We start from the raw sequence: 16877 nt of genomic DNA, 5'->3' as shown, positions 1-16877 counted from the left end.
TGACATAGATATACTACTTCTAATGAACCTGTCACCTTAAAAATACTTCTGCTATACATTAGCTTTTTTTTTATACATTCTTTTTAATTAAAATTCCAATATTGAAAGATTATAAAAAATGTTCTAACATAATCCAGTCTAAGATGACTACTCAGAGACCTGTAGTAATATGGTTTGAACTCATTACTTATTGGTTTAAACAATCACAAGTGCCTGCTGACAGTTAATAGAAGCCATAATCACCTATTAATTATACAAGAACCTATAAAAAGGGATTAGCAAATTCATAAAACTACAGATTATCAAAAATCCTATTATATCTTTAATTTTAACAGCCAGCAAGCAAACCACATTTCACAATGGGAGTCAGTTTTTCAAAGTTCAAATGAGTGTGTAAAGCGTCTCCCTAGATGTACTTGTTCAACAGAAGACTTGAGTCTTTCCTGTTATTAATGCATCACTTGTCATATACTAAATTTACATAATTAACATGAAAAATAACAAACCATTAATTGCTTTCTACAGCATCAAATACCTGGAGATAGAGGAATTTCACCTTACCTAGTACGTGTTACGCATTTACATGACATTGCAAGAATCCAGAAAAAAAAAGCAGAGATTCCTTCCTTTTAAACTATGTATAAAAGAGAAATTCTGGGAAGTTCCAGACAAATTATTCTTCAGCAACACTCCTAAACATCAACAAAAGGCTGTAGTTTTTTTTTGTAGTAGCAGTCAGCAACTTCCTGCATCAAGCTGGTGACTCATGCCATTCTATCTGGCCTGATAACAGAGTTAACAAATCAAATCCTACATACTCATTGAAGATAATGTATATATGGAAACACAGCTAGGAAACAGATGATTAAAAATGAAAATTTAAATTTCCTTATTGTTTTTACTGTAAGTTTATGACTGATAGAAATCTTTTGTCATCTGAATATAATTTTTCTTAGGTCAATTTCTTTCCCTTTAGAGAGGTCCTAATAAACTTTGTTTGCATGAACCTTTCAGATTAAAGTAAAAGCTGGCCCTGCTGTTTTATATCACAGAATTTGTACCTGAGCAGAACACAAATCAATTCATTTTGTCACATCAAGATAAAAACCTATTATTGATGTATTTATCTACATTTATTACTCTATAAAATGATCTATCTTTATTATGAATTAAAGATAAATTACCCATCTTTCTCCTTCTTCTGTCTTCATTTCATCACAGAAAAAAGGGTGTGATAAAGGATTGCAAAAGAAAGAAAAACAAAGATTCATGTGTACTGGTAAATCACTTGCACATCAAAAACAGCTCTTGACAATTTATCTTCTGTGTGTCATCTATAATTTTTATCTGTGTGTGAAAATGACAGCTTACTCTCCATCATTACACTTTTTCCCTTCCAAACAATGGAAAACATCATGTTTTGAGTGAAAAACAAAACAAAACAACAACAAAAAAAAACCACAAGAATTTTACTTTACCTTGATAGTCTGAAATATTTGAAATAGATTTCCTATTTCCCACTACAAATGACACAATTTGAGCACTGTCATTGTTATTTTATATCTTTGTGGTGGTAGTAAATACCTTTGACAACAGTAGTAGCAACTATTACTCTTAACCACTCATGGTGCCTACTCAGATCCTAGTCACAGGGGTAATGACCTATTAATCACCTGTGGAGGACATGCCTATGTTGACCTTCTCTAATATAATGCCCTGTTATTTTCCTTGATGAATTGTCTGGCACATCTCTAATGTTGTCAGTCCATATTGCCTTGTGGGATATGCTGCTAATAAATGAGGAAATACGGTGAAAGGAGAATGAACAACAACATATCTAAGGCCTGTCTTTGGTGATCATGAGCTAACTAAATAGATGATGGGCAGCAATCCTTGTCATCCTTGTTGATGAATATACTTATCAGCTCCTGAGATCTAAGATCAATTTACTAAACAGATCACAGATCTCTGAGTCACGACTGAAACACATTACTTAATGTAAGTTGTAACCATGAGATACTACTACAGATTTTCTTAGCTGGTCATGCAGTAGCCAGCCTTCTCTTTTCTTACATTAATTATCAAAATGTTAAGCAGTCATTTTCACTCTGTTTTGCTCTTCTCTCTCCTATTTCCCAGCAATTTTGCAGAGGGAAAAGCTGGGAAGAAATATGCTTTGTCTAAAATTGCATTGCGATATGAATGTTCTTCAATGTATTTCATATTTCATTATCAACATGTATTAAGTATTATTAGAAGGGCTGACTGTTCCTGGTATCGTGCCATAAGCCCACATATTTCTGTCTCATCCTTCTCTTTCTTTGCCTTTATTATTATTATTATTATTATTGTTAGTAATTTGGTTTTCCCTTGGCTCTTTACCTAATGTGTTATTTGTTGAAACATTGATAAATGAAATATTCAGATTTTGAAAGAAATTGTAGATTCTCTATTGAAAAATTATACAGTAGCTTTTATCAGCAGTAAACATACAAGGAAGCTAACACTAACATAAATGGCAAGACAGAACAGGAATCTATTAAAAAATAAAGCATTTTAATTGTTTAACATACCTGGGAGCAACCTATTGGAAAACTTTTATAAGTGTGAACATGTATCCTCCTGCAACCTTCTCTTTCCAAGGCACCTTCACTTTGATCTATGAAGAGCACAGGATCCACACACAAAAAAGTAGCCACCTAAATCATCATGCTCTTAACTCTCTTTGCCTTCTCATTTAAGAAATTCCTTAATACAATGTTGCTAGCAAACAAACAATTTCAAGACATTTATTACTTTACCTGCAGTAGGATTTCTAGTTCCCAAAGAGAATCAAAGCTACTTCTTAATAATTCAAACGCTCATAGTCTCACTTTGAATGTGTTTGCACTTCTCTCCATATTGTCACTGTATTGTTCCCAGAGAACTATTTTCTGTTTATAGTAATACATACTCCACTATTAATAGGTCTCTTCCAGCAGAAATATGAGTCCAATTTTCTTACTTACTTAAATCCTAATACGTGGATTTCTTTAAATCCTGGAAGCTTCTCAAATATTTTTTGCATCTGTAGAAAAACATAAACTTGTTAATCCAGTATAATTTCTACTACTAAAAAGCAAAATAAAATATTAAATAACTAGACTATATTTTTCATATTTTGGAAATAGCTTTAGGAAACAGTTTTAAGTGCCCTTTTTGTGGTATCAGCTTTGCTCAACTTAAAGAGAATATTTGGTTTGTACATGCTGCTTGTATCACCTGTTAATAGAAAAAATAAAGTACAAAATGTGCCTTTTTTAAAGTAATGCAGTTATTAACTGGATTATCATCTGTTTACATAACAGAGGGAGTCAAGCAAGATGCATTGAATAAAATGTTTTTCTTATTTTCAGTTGTTTTGATTCATAAATTGTTTTGTCATTCAGATCACTCTAACTGTGAACTGTTAATTATTTTGAAATACTAACCACATGTAGATGTATTTAGAATATCTGTGAACTTCTTTAAAAATGCAAGTTTGAGCTGTCTCATACAAATAGAATCACTTTGAATATTTTCAATTCAAATGCAAACAATTGTACAATTAAATGTTTTTTAATAGAAGAGTCAATATGAAGAATAAATAATGAGCAGAGAATATGAATTCTGTACACATTTTTCAGACTAGAATAACATGTTTCTATTAGCACCTCAATAACTAACAATGTTTCGAACTCCAACTGACTTGGTAAGCACAAATCGTTCCTTTTCTGTTGTAGCTAAACAAAAAAGAGTATTTGATGTATATCTTTTGTGTCAGAAGATGGATTTTTCTTAAAGACACAGTGCCAGTTTTCTTTTCTGATTCATTTTCTGGTCCTGTTAAGTATCAGGCAACATATTATCTAGGCATTTCATCTTCTAGCAAAGCCTATGGAGTTGGGGGAATTCAGCACTTAAAAAGAAATGAAAACACTTTTTGAGGGACAAGGTCATTTTAATTCAGCATATCATTTATATGTACATGAGGTAAAAAGTGGAGGTCTTTTCTCTTCCTTAGCTGTATATTTCCATTCAAACCCCATATAAATTTAAAGCTTATTTATTCATGAGTGAACATTTGTCAGAACTGGTAAGGAATGTGCAGTCAGACCTACAGCTTTCTCTGTATCTCTAAGGTAAGTTAAGTGAAGAAGTAGAAGAAAATGGGGATATTATCTCAATACCATTATCACTAATATTCCTAGATGTCTTTTTTTTTTTTCTTTTTCTTTTTTTTTTTTTTTTTTTCTCCCAGCAAACATAAGAGAAGCTAATATCTAGTGCAGAAAATGGGTATCATCTATAATTCCTTTGCACATCTCTCACAACAGGACAGTAAGAAAGGAACTGAGGTAACTACTTCATTTTGAGCATGGTCTGACTCTAGAAAGTAGTGCAGAAGTAATATTTATGTAATTATGCAAGTAATAATGCATCCTCTGTGGAATTGTTTAGAGGAAAGTGCATCAGCTGTATTTCATAGTACTGGACTGTTAATCGTTATTTAGTCAATATTTCATGTCAAGAACAGCTTTGGATTCTTTAATGTGGACAGATGAAGTTTCATGGCAGTGGAACATAACCTAACAATCAGGAAACTTTACATTTTTCCGCCTCCTATATGCACTTCCTTATATTCTACTTGCATGCTATAGCAACATTTTAAAATTAATGAAATAACTCAAAAGTCAGATTGCTGAATTGCCTCATTAAATATGTGACAACCAAAGTCAGCAGGCAGTTCTTTTTGAGGATAACACTGGAAATCTCCAGAGAAGCCACTTTTTATCTGTTCTGCCAAAACTTTCTTCACTGTTTTTCTATGCATATCTGAAAATGAACCAGGATAGTGAAATAGCTTGTACCGAGGAACACTCATGAAACTGATGAGCAACTTGTTAAATTTACTAAGCAAGCCTTTGGGGAATTTTGTCATTAATTGCTATCTATATAAATGATAGCTGAACATTCAGTTATCATTATTAATTATACAAAGACACAACAGATGTTCCAGTTCTTACAGAAACTATGGTAATGCACAACAAAATGATGGGAAGTCCTTTGAAAAGTAGTTCAGACAACAGTAGCTAATTGCTTTTAACATTTATATTACATTTCTCATTAGTTTTATTACAGAAATTAAATTATGACAAAGTACTGTCCATGAATTCCTGATTAAGCCCAAATTATATACCTAAAGTTACAGTTGGACCAATATTCTCCTCATCAGTTATTTGAGGCTCTACTGCTGACCAAGATGCTGGCTTGGTAGCTGGACAGATGGCCTAAACAAGGGCAAAAAATATCTGTACATGAAGGAAAACTGAAGGTCTTGAGACAATAGAAATTATGTACTTTAAGAGGATGGTTGATTCTAGTTCTTTTTCACTGTGAAGGTAATTTCATGTTATGAATCTCAAAAAAGGTATAAAGCCACCTTTTCAGCATTCACTAAACCTCCTTACCTGTAGCTGAAATTTGGCGGCTAGTTGTCGGTACTGTGGGGAGTTGGGGTCATTAAGTTCAGCTGTGTACTCCTGATCAGTGAGAGTGACACTGAATTCTACCATTTGCTCTGCAGGCAGTTCTGGGACTGTATTTGTTCCTAGTTCCTGGAAAAAAAGAGGAGAGAAAAAAATGGGAGAAATAAACGCAAGTGATTTTTTTCTCCCTACATTTCAGTATTGAATAGATAGAAGTATTCCTTTTTAGGCCCCTCCCCAAAATAGCTTTCTGAACCATATCCTGCAAATGGCAAGGCTTCCCAGATGCATCTGTTGGCTTGTTTCTTCTGCCTTTGCAAACAAGTTTCTATTACTGTGACTGGAGTGTTGCCTTTTATATGCAATAATGAAGATGATGAAGAGAATCAAGCCATTTCTTGCAGAGAAAGAACTCTTCTTCTTTCCACTGTCACGAAAGTGTTAGGGCTTTACTTGACATTTTGGAGGAAAGTTTGTTACCTCAAGGTACAAGCAAATGTTGAAAGCTGGTTGGTATCCTACCCTTATAATGCCTTTGGTCAACAAGCAAGACTGTCTGTTACAGTATCATGTTCAGACATATGTATTTTTTTTCATTATAGTAAAGTAGAATTGGCCCTACCTGGGTTACACCTTTCCTGTGCAGTTGACTTTACTGCTTTTAAAAGTACTCTTATTATGTTTATTGATTCCCAAAACAGTTTGCAATTTTGGCCTACATTAGTAATTTTTTTCCTTTAACAATATTAATCTCCAAAAGCCAATTACTTTGCAGGCTACCATGCCTTGACCACAGGAAGGAATGTCACTATGGGTGCATTCAGAAAGATTTTCTAGATCATCCAGATGTAAGGTAATGTAATATTTTTGCTGATTATGGCGCCAGTAGGGAATTCTTGTTCACAAACAGTGCTCAGCTTCAAATTTCATATCTTGGAACACAAGCACCCAAGGGAAATAATTCAGGGAGGCCATCCAGGAAACACTGCCTTCTGTTTATTTCTGTTTTACTACAGAAGAAGTCTTTCACTTTTTGAATAAAACCTTTCAGGTTTCTACTATGTTTGGCTGTCAAAAATATGAAAGTCTTTAACACAGAACGAGAGATTTTGTTTACTACTATGATTGCATATACATTGCTTATTTATACTTATTAATAATAGTTAGATACTCCATATTCTTTTAACACTTCTTTGCATTTGTATTTGCTCATGGACAATTCTACTCTCAACCATACTTTTTATACCTTGGTTAGAAAGAACAACAAGAACAGGATGATGGAGAATGGTTGGGGCCCATGATGTTGGGGCCCGTCATATTTAATATTTATATTGACAATTTGAATGAAGGAATTGAGTGCACCCTCAGTAAGTTTGCAGATGACACAAAGTTGAGGGGAAGTGTCAATCTTCCAGAGAGTAGGAAGGCCCTGCAGAGGGACCTGGACAGGTTGGGTTGATGGGCAGAGGCCAAGGGGATGAGGTTCAACATGGAAAAGTGTTGGGCCCTGCACTTTGGCCACAACAACCCCATGTAGTGCTACAGGCTTGGGGCAGAGTTGCTGGAAAGCTGTGCAGAGGAAAAGGATCTGGGGGTGTTGATTGATGCTTGCCTGAACATGAGCCGGCAGTGTGCCCAGGTGGCCAAGAAGGCCAATGGCATCCTGGCTTGTATTAGGAACAGCATAGTCAGCAGGACTGGGGATGTGATCGTCCCCCTGTACTCTGCTCTGGTGAGGCCACACCTTGAGTACTGTGTTCAGTTTTGGGCCCCTCAATACAAGAAGGACATCAAGGCCCTGAAGGTATATCCAGAGAAGGGCTACAAAGCTGGTGAAGGGCCTGGAACACAAGTCCTGTGAGGAGTGGCTGAGGGAACTGGGGTTGTTCAGTCTGGGGAAGACAAAGCTCGGGACAGACCTTATTGCTCTCTATAATTACCTGAAAGGAAGGTGTGAGGAGCTGGGTGTTGGCCCTTTCTCACAGGACTAGACTAGGACTAGAGGGACTTGCCTCAAGTTGCATCAGGGTAGGTTTAAGTTGGAAATGAGGAAACATTTATTCTCAGAAAGAGTTGTCAGGCAATGGAACAGGTTGCCCAGGGAAGCAGTGGAGTCACCGTCCCTTGGGGGTGTTTAAGGAAAGATTGGATGTGGAGCTTAGAGACATGATTTAGTGGGTAATTGTGGTAGGGAGATGGTTGAACCACATGATTTTGGAGGTCAAAAAGGCTTTTACGGCCTTAATGATTCTATGAGAAGAAGCTGGCCCAAGAGAGCAGCAGACCAGACTGAATCCCACAGAGAGGTGGGGTTTCCATTTCTGCTGTTGGGTGGGTTGGCATAATGCTCCTGGAGACATCTGTCCGATATATAACACCTGGGTTTTGATAGCTTCCAAGAATAAGCAAAAGAAATATGCACAGTTACAATGTGTCAGGGGATAAGAGAGAAAATAGGACATTTATATAATAAAGAATAAGTGAAAGAGGAAAGAATGTATTCTGCCTCCATTAGTTCTGCATAACTCAGCTCTGAATAACTCAGCTCTGCTAAGTCATGACACATGATGCCTCTGTTTTGAAGGAAAATATATTTTGCACTGTATATAAAAATATGGTTTAGTGGGTGATATTGGTGGAAGGGGGATGGTTGGATCAGATGATCTTGGAGGTCTTTTCCAACTTTAATGGTTCTATGACTGTTCTGTAACATTATACAATATAAATACAAGATCAAGACATGTATGCTTTCTAGATGGCTTGAGATACAGGTAGATAGTTGAGACTTTTAGGATGTGTTTGTTTATCTGGATCCTGAGGATGAAATAATTTCAGACAGTAAAAATACTGTTTATCTAGGATTATCCTGGTGTAATTCCTGTTCCAGAGCTGAGAAGCTTGCTGAGGTGGGATGGTGAAAGGCAGCATTTTCCTGTGGTATGGTGGGTGAGGTTTTGGCCAGCATTACCACTCTGAAATTCTTGGTGGTGATGCTGAGACCCTGAGTTCACACAAATGGGAAGGAGGTGGAATGAGCCTCTGTTTATGCTGAGAGCACACAGACAACAAAAAAAACAGACAGTCTTTCCAAAGAGCTACTCCAGAAGGGTAAACTCTTTTGAAAGAGAAAGAAACCTTAGAGCAAAGCAGAAGAGAAATTCAAGACAAGGGTTCCTGCCTGGAGCTCCTCAGAGGTGTGACCCACCCAGGGCCCTGGACAGATCTCAGTCTGCCTCCAGAGGGCTTCTGGAAGGTTTTTAATGAAAAGCAATTTGCAAAATGGTGTAAAAAAAGCAACAGGCTCACGATTAACAGAAAAAAAAAAAAAAGAAGAAAAAAAGAAGAAAACAAAAAAAGACTTTAAAAAGTGATTGCAATATTTTTATACTTTCTACTGCATATGCAAGAGCCATCATTCATGATATAGATCAGATGTTGATAAAACCCTTCAGCCCTACTATCAGTAACAAAGGGGAACATTAATGGTTTATAAACATTAAACATTTAAAAGTTTTTCCCTTTTTTTCTGCCCCACCTTTTTTTTTTTTTTTTTTTTTTTTTTTTTTTTTTTTCTGCTAGCTGAGTTCAAAAAAAGAAAAGGTGAGTGAAAAGGAGGGATAGAAAAATGGGCTATCCTCACCTTCACAGGAGTCTTCGTGTCATTGACAATTTCATTGAGTAGCGTGCCGTTAGGTATCGGTGCATATGGAGGGAGAGATGAACCAGGGGGACCTGGCAGAGATTCAAATAAAATCATGTGAGAACAGGTTTGCACATCAAAGATAGACAAAAATCTTCCCTTTTCTGTGTGTTGGTCAGTTGTCAGCTCCCTGAGAGATCTTTGTGTCTGTGATGGCCATTTATTCAATTTAAAGTAACAAGTCTTTGACAGTTTTCCAGCTGGTGGCAAAGCTACCACACTAGTAGTCATTATCAGTAAGATTCTGTCGTATTTGATCCACTTAAAAATATGTATGCAGGATGTTTCCTCCTTGAATTAAACTGCTCATATTTACAGATTATTATCATGGAATAAATTTCTATGTTTTTTTAAAGAACTCTGACATACAACAGTGTTGGTAGGTCTAAATGGATCAATTATTCAGATCAATGTCTTTGTATCACTGTGACTTTCTGGCTAATGTAGTTGTTTATTTTCATCCATTTCCTTATTTTGGTTAACAAAATGCAGCATCTAAAAATGTTATTTCATAAATGAAGCAAAATCAGCTCTACTCACTACATGTGAAACTGTGAAAACAAAGTTTATAAGATGCATTAAAGACAGTGAAGAAAAACTGAAATGCTACACTTGAATAGAATCATAGAATAAATGCTGTAGAGAAATCAAAAAATGCTTCTTATAGAATATTTTGCGAGACCATTTTTATTGTACATGACTGAACTTGTCATGCTTCTACTGCATTCATTCAATTACAGACTTCTAAGATCCGAGTCACTGATTTTAGCAATTCTATTTAATGGGCAGCTACACAGCAAACAGATTTGACTTTACCTGTAGAAACAGAAGGAATGTCTTCCAGCTTTTTGCCACCTGCTTTTTCTGTGGATATTTCATCTTTCCTATCAATCAAATAGAAATGAGTGATTTAGTGCTGTACTGACAATGATGAAGGTGTAACAAAATGTAGAAATGGCACCTACATTAAATATAATTAAATGAAAAAAGTTATTTGTAGTGAAATATTTCATAAGCTGATTAGACAGGGCAATGGACCATTAGATTCTGTTTTATATTATGGAAATATTTGCTTCCTGTACTCTTCTTCAATATGGTTTTTGTTCTTACAATGAACAAAAATACTGATCAGATATATTCCTCTACCCAGTCCTGTTGGAAGTCTGCTCATGAGGTTTCATGAGTGATTTTCTTTGAACAGTCAGAAGGATGGAGTCACAGAGATAAGCGCACTGCACAGAATCTTCTCTTTTCAAAGTCTATAAATAGTTGACCACTGACAGTAATGAGAACAAGACCTTATAAATTGTCTAAACCAACTGGTTATCTCCTTTGCTATATCTCATCCTATTGGGATAGTTTGATGAGTGTTTTGGCCTTCTAATTTTATATCCAATGGACATTTAATGGTTTCAAGGGCATTTCATGCTTTGATATGAGGTGAGGATGGGAGGACTTTTTGTTCAGTTGTCAGCCTGCTCTAGAATATCATCAGTCTAAAGATAGTTTTGAATCAGATTCCTGGGACAATATTATAATGATAGTAGGAACCTTTAGATTTTGATCTGGATGTAATACTCATGGGTTAATGCTTCCCATGGTCACCAGGCAGACAGCCGAAACTTCAAGTATATGGCGAGTAACAGGATAACAAGTGTGAAAGGATTCGTTTTTGTAATGTTAGTGTTATTATTTATTGTTTCTGTCATTTACTGTTCTGTGCTGATGAAAAAAAATTGGAACTGATTCTGCTAGCTTGCCTGGTGGAAGAAGTGTTGTGTATAAACACGTACAAAAAGTACACTATATAGTTGATGTGTTAAGGTTTCCTGCAGTTAAGACTATAGAATAATTTCTACTCTAAAAAAAAATATAAAAAAAAATATTAATTGTAGCTCTTGGAAACGTTTAGATCCTTAGATAAGAATCTTTTAAGTCATATATTGAGATTTTTCTTTTCTAAAATTTGACGTGAATAATTTCAGTTGTTTTGGGTTGTAAGTAGAGTGGGGAGAAAAAAAGAAGCCCCATCATGGAAATTAATGAGGAACATTTATATAGAAATATCTATTATTAAGACAGTACATGCAGGTGGAGTGTTAGTGAAAACTGGTATGAATGAAAGACCTGAGGGCACTGCAAATGTGTAGTGTCATGCTAACTGAGACGATGTAAAGCTTGTAGTGTGAACAGAAAAGATGGCTCGGCTGCGTTCCTACACAGGACCAGACTAGCTGTTTAGTAGCATAAACAAAGAGTATGACAACTCCTGATTTACACATTAATTAGGTATCTTATGCAGTGAGAACTAAATTTCTATCTGTAATGTTTTCACAAAGTCAAATAATATCTCTACATGGTAACTCACAGAAGATCCAGAACATTTCCCTAAACCACGTAGTAGTAAGGATGGAAGTCCAACAATTCATAAGCACAGCTGTCTGTATTTCCAACTAAAATATTATTAATTTCATAGAATTTACCTCAACTTCTGAATCGTGCCTAGAGAAAACTTCATGGTTTACATAGAGCATAAGGACTCTGAAATCAGTCACTTCACTTATTGCCTTGCTGCTGCTGTTTGCACTAGATTGAGTGAGAAGACCTCCCTTTGGACTTTCAGGTGAGTTTAATTGGGCCTTACATTATTAAAAATACATTTATTAGAAAGAAGAATACTCAAAGCTCCCATGTCATAATCAAGAAAGATATAGAAGACCTCTGTGATCATGAGACACTACAACATATGAATAGAGAAGATTATTTGCTACATTTGAAAATCTAAGAATATTTGAAAGAAAAATAATGCATAAATCAGAGAAACTGTCGACAATGGTTTGTTTGGATGTGCTGTAGTATTTATATGCAGAGAGTTCAATATTGTAACTTTAATCCTCTCATTCTCAGACTTCTGAGCACTATCTGAAGCATATTTCATTTCCAAGAGAGTTTTTTCAGAATAAAACATCACATTAGTTTATGAGAGCATGACATGTAAAAATACAAGGGAAAGCTAAAGTGAAGGCATAGCATTTTCATATTATTTCTCAAGTAGCCTCTCAGATAAACTTTTTTCAGCTCTCTGATTATCCTTTTGAAAATTATAGGAATTGCATGTAATCTTTTGTCACTTTCTCCATTTACATTAGTCTAATGCAAGGCCACAGCTCTACCAGAGCAGTGCTTACATTAGTCTAAGAAGACATCCTGTGTTGTCTCCAAGTGAACAGGCAACTCAGATATTTGCCTGCCTTAATTATTTTTGATTCAATTACTGCAATCTATAACACATACAGCATACACATCTCTCACAGAATACACCAAATACACCACAGTGCTATCCACATATATGCTCACATCCACATACATCTACACGTATCTTTTTCATAAAAGTCAGTAACATGAAGTGATGAGGTTCTACTTGTGCTACTTACCTTTCCTGGAAGGTTCTATGTTTTACTCGCTGCAAAAAGATTAAGAAAAACAGCATTTTACTAGTGGATGCATCCAACCATTGAGCAGAAGCCTGTTAGCTCCTTTGTTTACTTTTTTACATGTTTCTTCTAACACATGCCCCCTCCTCTTCCTGAGCAATATTTTGCCCTTATATAAGCAGATGGGGAAGCAACTTGGAAGTCTCTCTCAGTTTCTAAATAAACGTCAGTAATCCTTACCCGTTGGATTATTTCCAGGTGCTCTTGGGAATTGCTGAAGTTTTTGCCAATGTCAAATATGCAGAAGGTTTCCCTCTGGCAGGCAGTAACCCAGTTCTGATATTCAGAAGTATCAGGAATCCGATCCAGAAAAATACGAAAGGCTTCCCACACAGCTTCCTGGCAGACTGAGTAAGAAGAAAGGGGCTAGGGATGGATGTTTTGTACCAAAAAGTAAAGTTGAAAGTCCTTTTTAAAGAGATTTGGGATTTACACATTTTACTGTACTTAGTAAATAAATCCATCTTCTGGGTATTTCTAGGTCTTTTAAGTATTTTTGAGTTGACAGTCATTTGCCTTAATGCCAAAGGATTAGTTTTCTCTGAGTTAAGGGCTGTAATTTCCCTCATTTTAAAAAACAGATTATCTTGGTCTAACATCATCAGCATGAAGAAAGGGCAAACACAAAGCACACTTTGTTTACTTCAAAAATCCATACAGTGGATGTTCCAGTGACAGCAAACAGGGAGGTAAATTAAAAAGAAAAATAAATCTAGCAGTCTTCATAATTGAATAATCAAAATTTTAACTGTATATACAAGTTTTGTACATCAGAATGGTTAACTGGGCATAGAATAAGCTAAGTAGAACACATGTAAGATTTCGATATTCATAGAATCATTTAGGTTGGAAAAGACCTCTGGAAAAGCCCAACTGTTTACCTAGCACTGCCAAGTTTACCCCTAAACCATGTCCCTAAGCACCACATCTACATGTTTTTTGAATACCTCCAGGGATGGTGACTTAACAACTTCTATGGGCAGCCTTTTCCTGTGCCTCACAACCCCTTCAGTGAAGATTTTTTTTCCTAATATCAGATCTAAACCTTCCCTGGTGCAACTTGGGGCCATTTTCTCTTGTCCTATTGCTTGTTCCTTGGGAGAAGAGACTGCCCCCCATCCTGCTACAGGCTCGTAGTTGTAGAGAGTGATAAGGTCTTCCCTGAGCCTCCTTTTCTTCTGAAGTAGGGGAGTGAGAAAGCTATTGTGGTGGAGTTCAGCTGCCTAGCAAGGTAAAACCACCACATTCTGGCTAAATAACCAATACCAAGCCCTGGGGGATACAACTTATGACCTGTCTCCATCTGGATTTAACTCTGTTCACCACAAAACTAGCCACCCAGCCAGTTGTTTACCCAGCAAAGTGTATGCCCATCCGAGCCATAGGCAGCCAGTTTCTCCAGGAGAATGCTGTGGGAGATGATGTCAAAAGCTTTACTAAAGTCTAGGTAGGTAACATTCACAGCCTTTCCCTCTTCCACTAACTAGGGCATCTTGTCCTGGAAGGAGATCAGGTTCATCAAGCAGGACCTGCCTTTCATAACCCCATGCTAACTGGGTTGTCCTGCATGTGCCGTGTAATGGCTTTCAAGATGATATACTCCATAACCTTCCATGGCACTGAGGTCAGACTAACAGTCCTGTAGTTCCCTGGGTCCTCCTTCTGGCCCATCTTCAATGGAAAATATATATTTTTAAATGCATCAGGCTAACTTCATTTTCTTACATTCTAAAATTGCAATGCTTTTAGACTTCTCAAAGTTTAAAGGACTTCCTGTAGCATATACAGGCTTTTATGTTTCTTTAAGCACCTCTGGAAAAATTGAATGACTTAGTATGGGTAAAATTCCTTTGGAAAGAACACCATTTTCTTCCTTTCTAGACAACTGTACACACTCATGTATTCAATATTAAAAATCTCCTCCGTGGAGATGAATCACCCAGTTAAATGCCAAGCTACATCAGACAAGATTAACAGGGACTGTGGCTGCGGAGAGAACAGTAGCATTCTGTATTATTTAGGGAAATGAAAGTGAACACAATGAAAATATGACAGAGGTGGAGAATTGGAAGAGATGGTATTCAGGAATGGCTGTAAAGGACATTAATTTACTGGATGCTAACTGATTTAAGTACATGACAGTATATAAAATATGTAATAGTAGAGATTAGTACTTGTATGTAATTCCATTGGCTCACTGCTTATGCAAGAAAGCTGTAAAGTTGAGCTGTAACATGGTAGAAACACAGAATGCATATTAGGGCTTGGTCTTGTTTTTTTGAACTACTTTCTAGCAATCAGGGACTACACTTCTGAGTGCACTTTTACCAGCATCTTGTTGAAGTCTCCTCTTTGTTTTAAGTTGAAATATTTCTAATTTCAGACAATTCTGGAAGATAAACTGATCCCTCCTCCAGGCAGCTACTGCCTATCTGACTAACTATGCAAGTCTTTGTATCTCTGTTCAGACACCAGACAATCCATACACCCAGAGTGCTTGGATTTCACTGCACGCACTTTGTACAGCCTCCAACTAAGCCTTGAATGTCTCCTGTCTGTACCTGGGTCACATTTAAAACTACTGAGTGGTGCAAAGAGATAACTAGATTATCTCAGGCTAGCACAGACCTGGCCAAGATGTGCTGTTCTGTGTGGATGTCCTTGCTCACTTGCAGAAATGCCCACTTCTGTAGGTAGACCCCTGCGGGGCCTGTGAAGTTGTAGAAGACAACCAACATGGCTTGGTGGCAGCTAGAATCAATGTGCTTTGAGCAGCATCAGTTCAGTTTATTGGAGCTATTGCTCTATGCCCCGTTAGTGGGTGACTACCTCTGTTGCTACTTGGTGATTCCTCTGGTATTCTTCTTCATCAAAGCCAGCTGTATTTTCAGTGTTATAAAGGGATAATATTCACTCACTTGAGATGAAGGAACAGGCTTCTTCAAAATGTTGTTTAAAGTTAAATGCTTGTAGAGAAGTGGAATTTCAAGCAAAGTAGAAAAAGCATTTTAATAAAGCCTTGGTGGCAATTTTAAAACTGTTGCCTTTAGCACTTTACTTTGCAGAGTTCATTACTGTGAGATGGGACATTTATTTTCAATACTTGATACATGCTTTGACTTATGGTGAGATAATTATCTGCATTATCTAAAATACCAGTGTCTCTGCAATTAGTGTAATCAGTTCTAGAAAAGGGTATTCTCAAAAATTGCTGTAAGGATGTACTCACATAGCTGTGTTAGGGCACTATAATAATAATTCAGCAACCACCTTCCCTCCCTGTAGAGCAGCTGTATGTGGAGCAGAGGTGGCCAGATTATTAAAAAGTAACAGGCTGTCTTTTGAAAAGATTTTCATTATGAGCTAGCAGTTAGGGTTTCTTTCTATCATTTTTTTTTCCTCACATCTCTCTGGCATCTTGTTTTTCTGTGTAGCTGCTGAATAAAGATATAATATCTGATGAAAATCCAGTTTTCAAGGTTTAAATAAATGTGACATGTGGCCAGCCATCATAACTGACCCTGTGCATGTTCTCAGTTTGCCCCACATGAAAGACTGTCTTCATCCTGATGAAGGTTTTTCATTAGTAACTCTATGAGCACATATATCTGAGCAGTTTTTTCTTATGTGCTCATTCCTGATGGTGTTTTAGTGTGAATTAATTAGAATATTAAAAAAATAAAATAAAATTTTTCCTCAGGAAGTGGTAAAATTCTCTAGAGGACAGATATGATCCATAGTGCTTTCACACTTCCAAGTATTTCATGGGACTTAGAGGGGTGGAAGTGGTCTTCTAAACTTTAGATGAGAAAAACAGTGGACCTGAAGGTATGTCTACAAAACAAAATGAAGATAAGATTGTCCCACTCAGGCTGTCTAGCGAAGGCTGAAAGACTCCAACATGGCTACCAAATCATTGTTCCATGAAGGCTTGTGCTGTGGTTACTAGGTGTAACTTCAGGAATAATGGTAGAATCACAAAGTTTTCACTTCAGATTTTTTTTTTTTTTTTTCTCATTTATCACTTTTGTCAGGTACATTTGCATGCTCAGCTGGGAGGACAGAAGTCATGAGTTTTGATCTTTTCCTTGAAGGAAAGTTTTTCTGAGGTTTTAACCAGGAACATTGTAATGCAAAACATGCAACTATTAAAGAGAACAGAAACACTTTTTCTGA

The 16877-nt window shown here is 36.5% G+C and overlaps 1 protein-coding gene across 1 annotated transcript in view; it reads right to left on the bottom strand.

The window, feature by feature from the left end:
* IMPG1 (interphotoreceptor matrix proteoglycan 1) overlaps positions 1-16877 on the bottom strand; it is a 59259-nt gene that overhangs the window by 26581 nt on the left and 15801 nt on the right. The window contains exons 3-9 of the mRNA XM_032185505.1: positions 12882-13048; positions 12642-12670; positions 10024-10091; positions 9148-9239; positions 5490-5636; positions 3009-3067; positions 1185-1205 (exon numbers count right to left, since the gene is read on the bottom strand). Of these exons, the coding sequence (XP_032041396.1) occupies positions 1185-1205; positions 3009-3067; positions 5490-5636; positions 9148-9239; positions 10024-10091; positions 12642-12670; positions 12882-13048 (583 nt within the window). The remainder of the gene's footprint in view (positions 1-1184; positions 1206-3008; positions 3068-5489; positions 5637-9147; positions 9240-10023; positions 10092-12641; positions 12671-12881; positions 13049-16877) is intronic.

This window comes from Aythya fuligula, chromosome 3, assembly GCF_009819795.1.
Source record: "Aythya fuligula isolate bAytFul2 chromosome 3, bAytFul2.pri, whole genome shotgun sequence".
Classification (NCBI taxonomy): domain Eukaryota; kingdom Metazoa; phylum Chordata; class Aves; order Anseriformes; family Anatidae; genus Aythya; species Aythya fuligula.
This window is presented reverse-complemented; position numbering and strand designations above follow the sequence as displayed.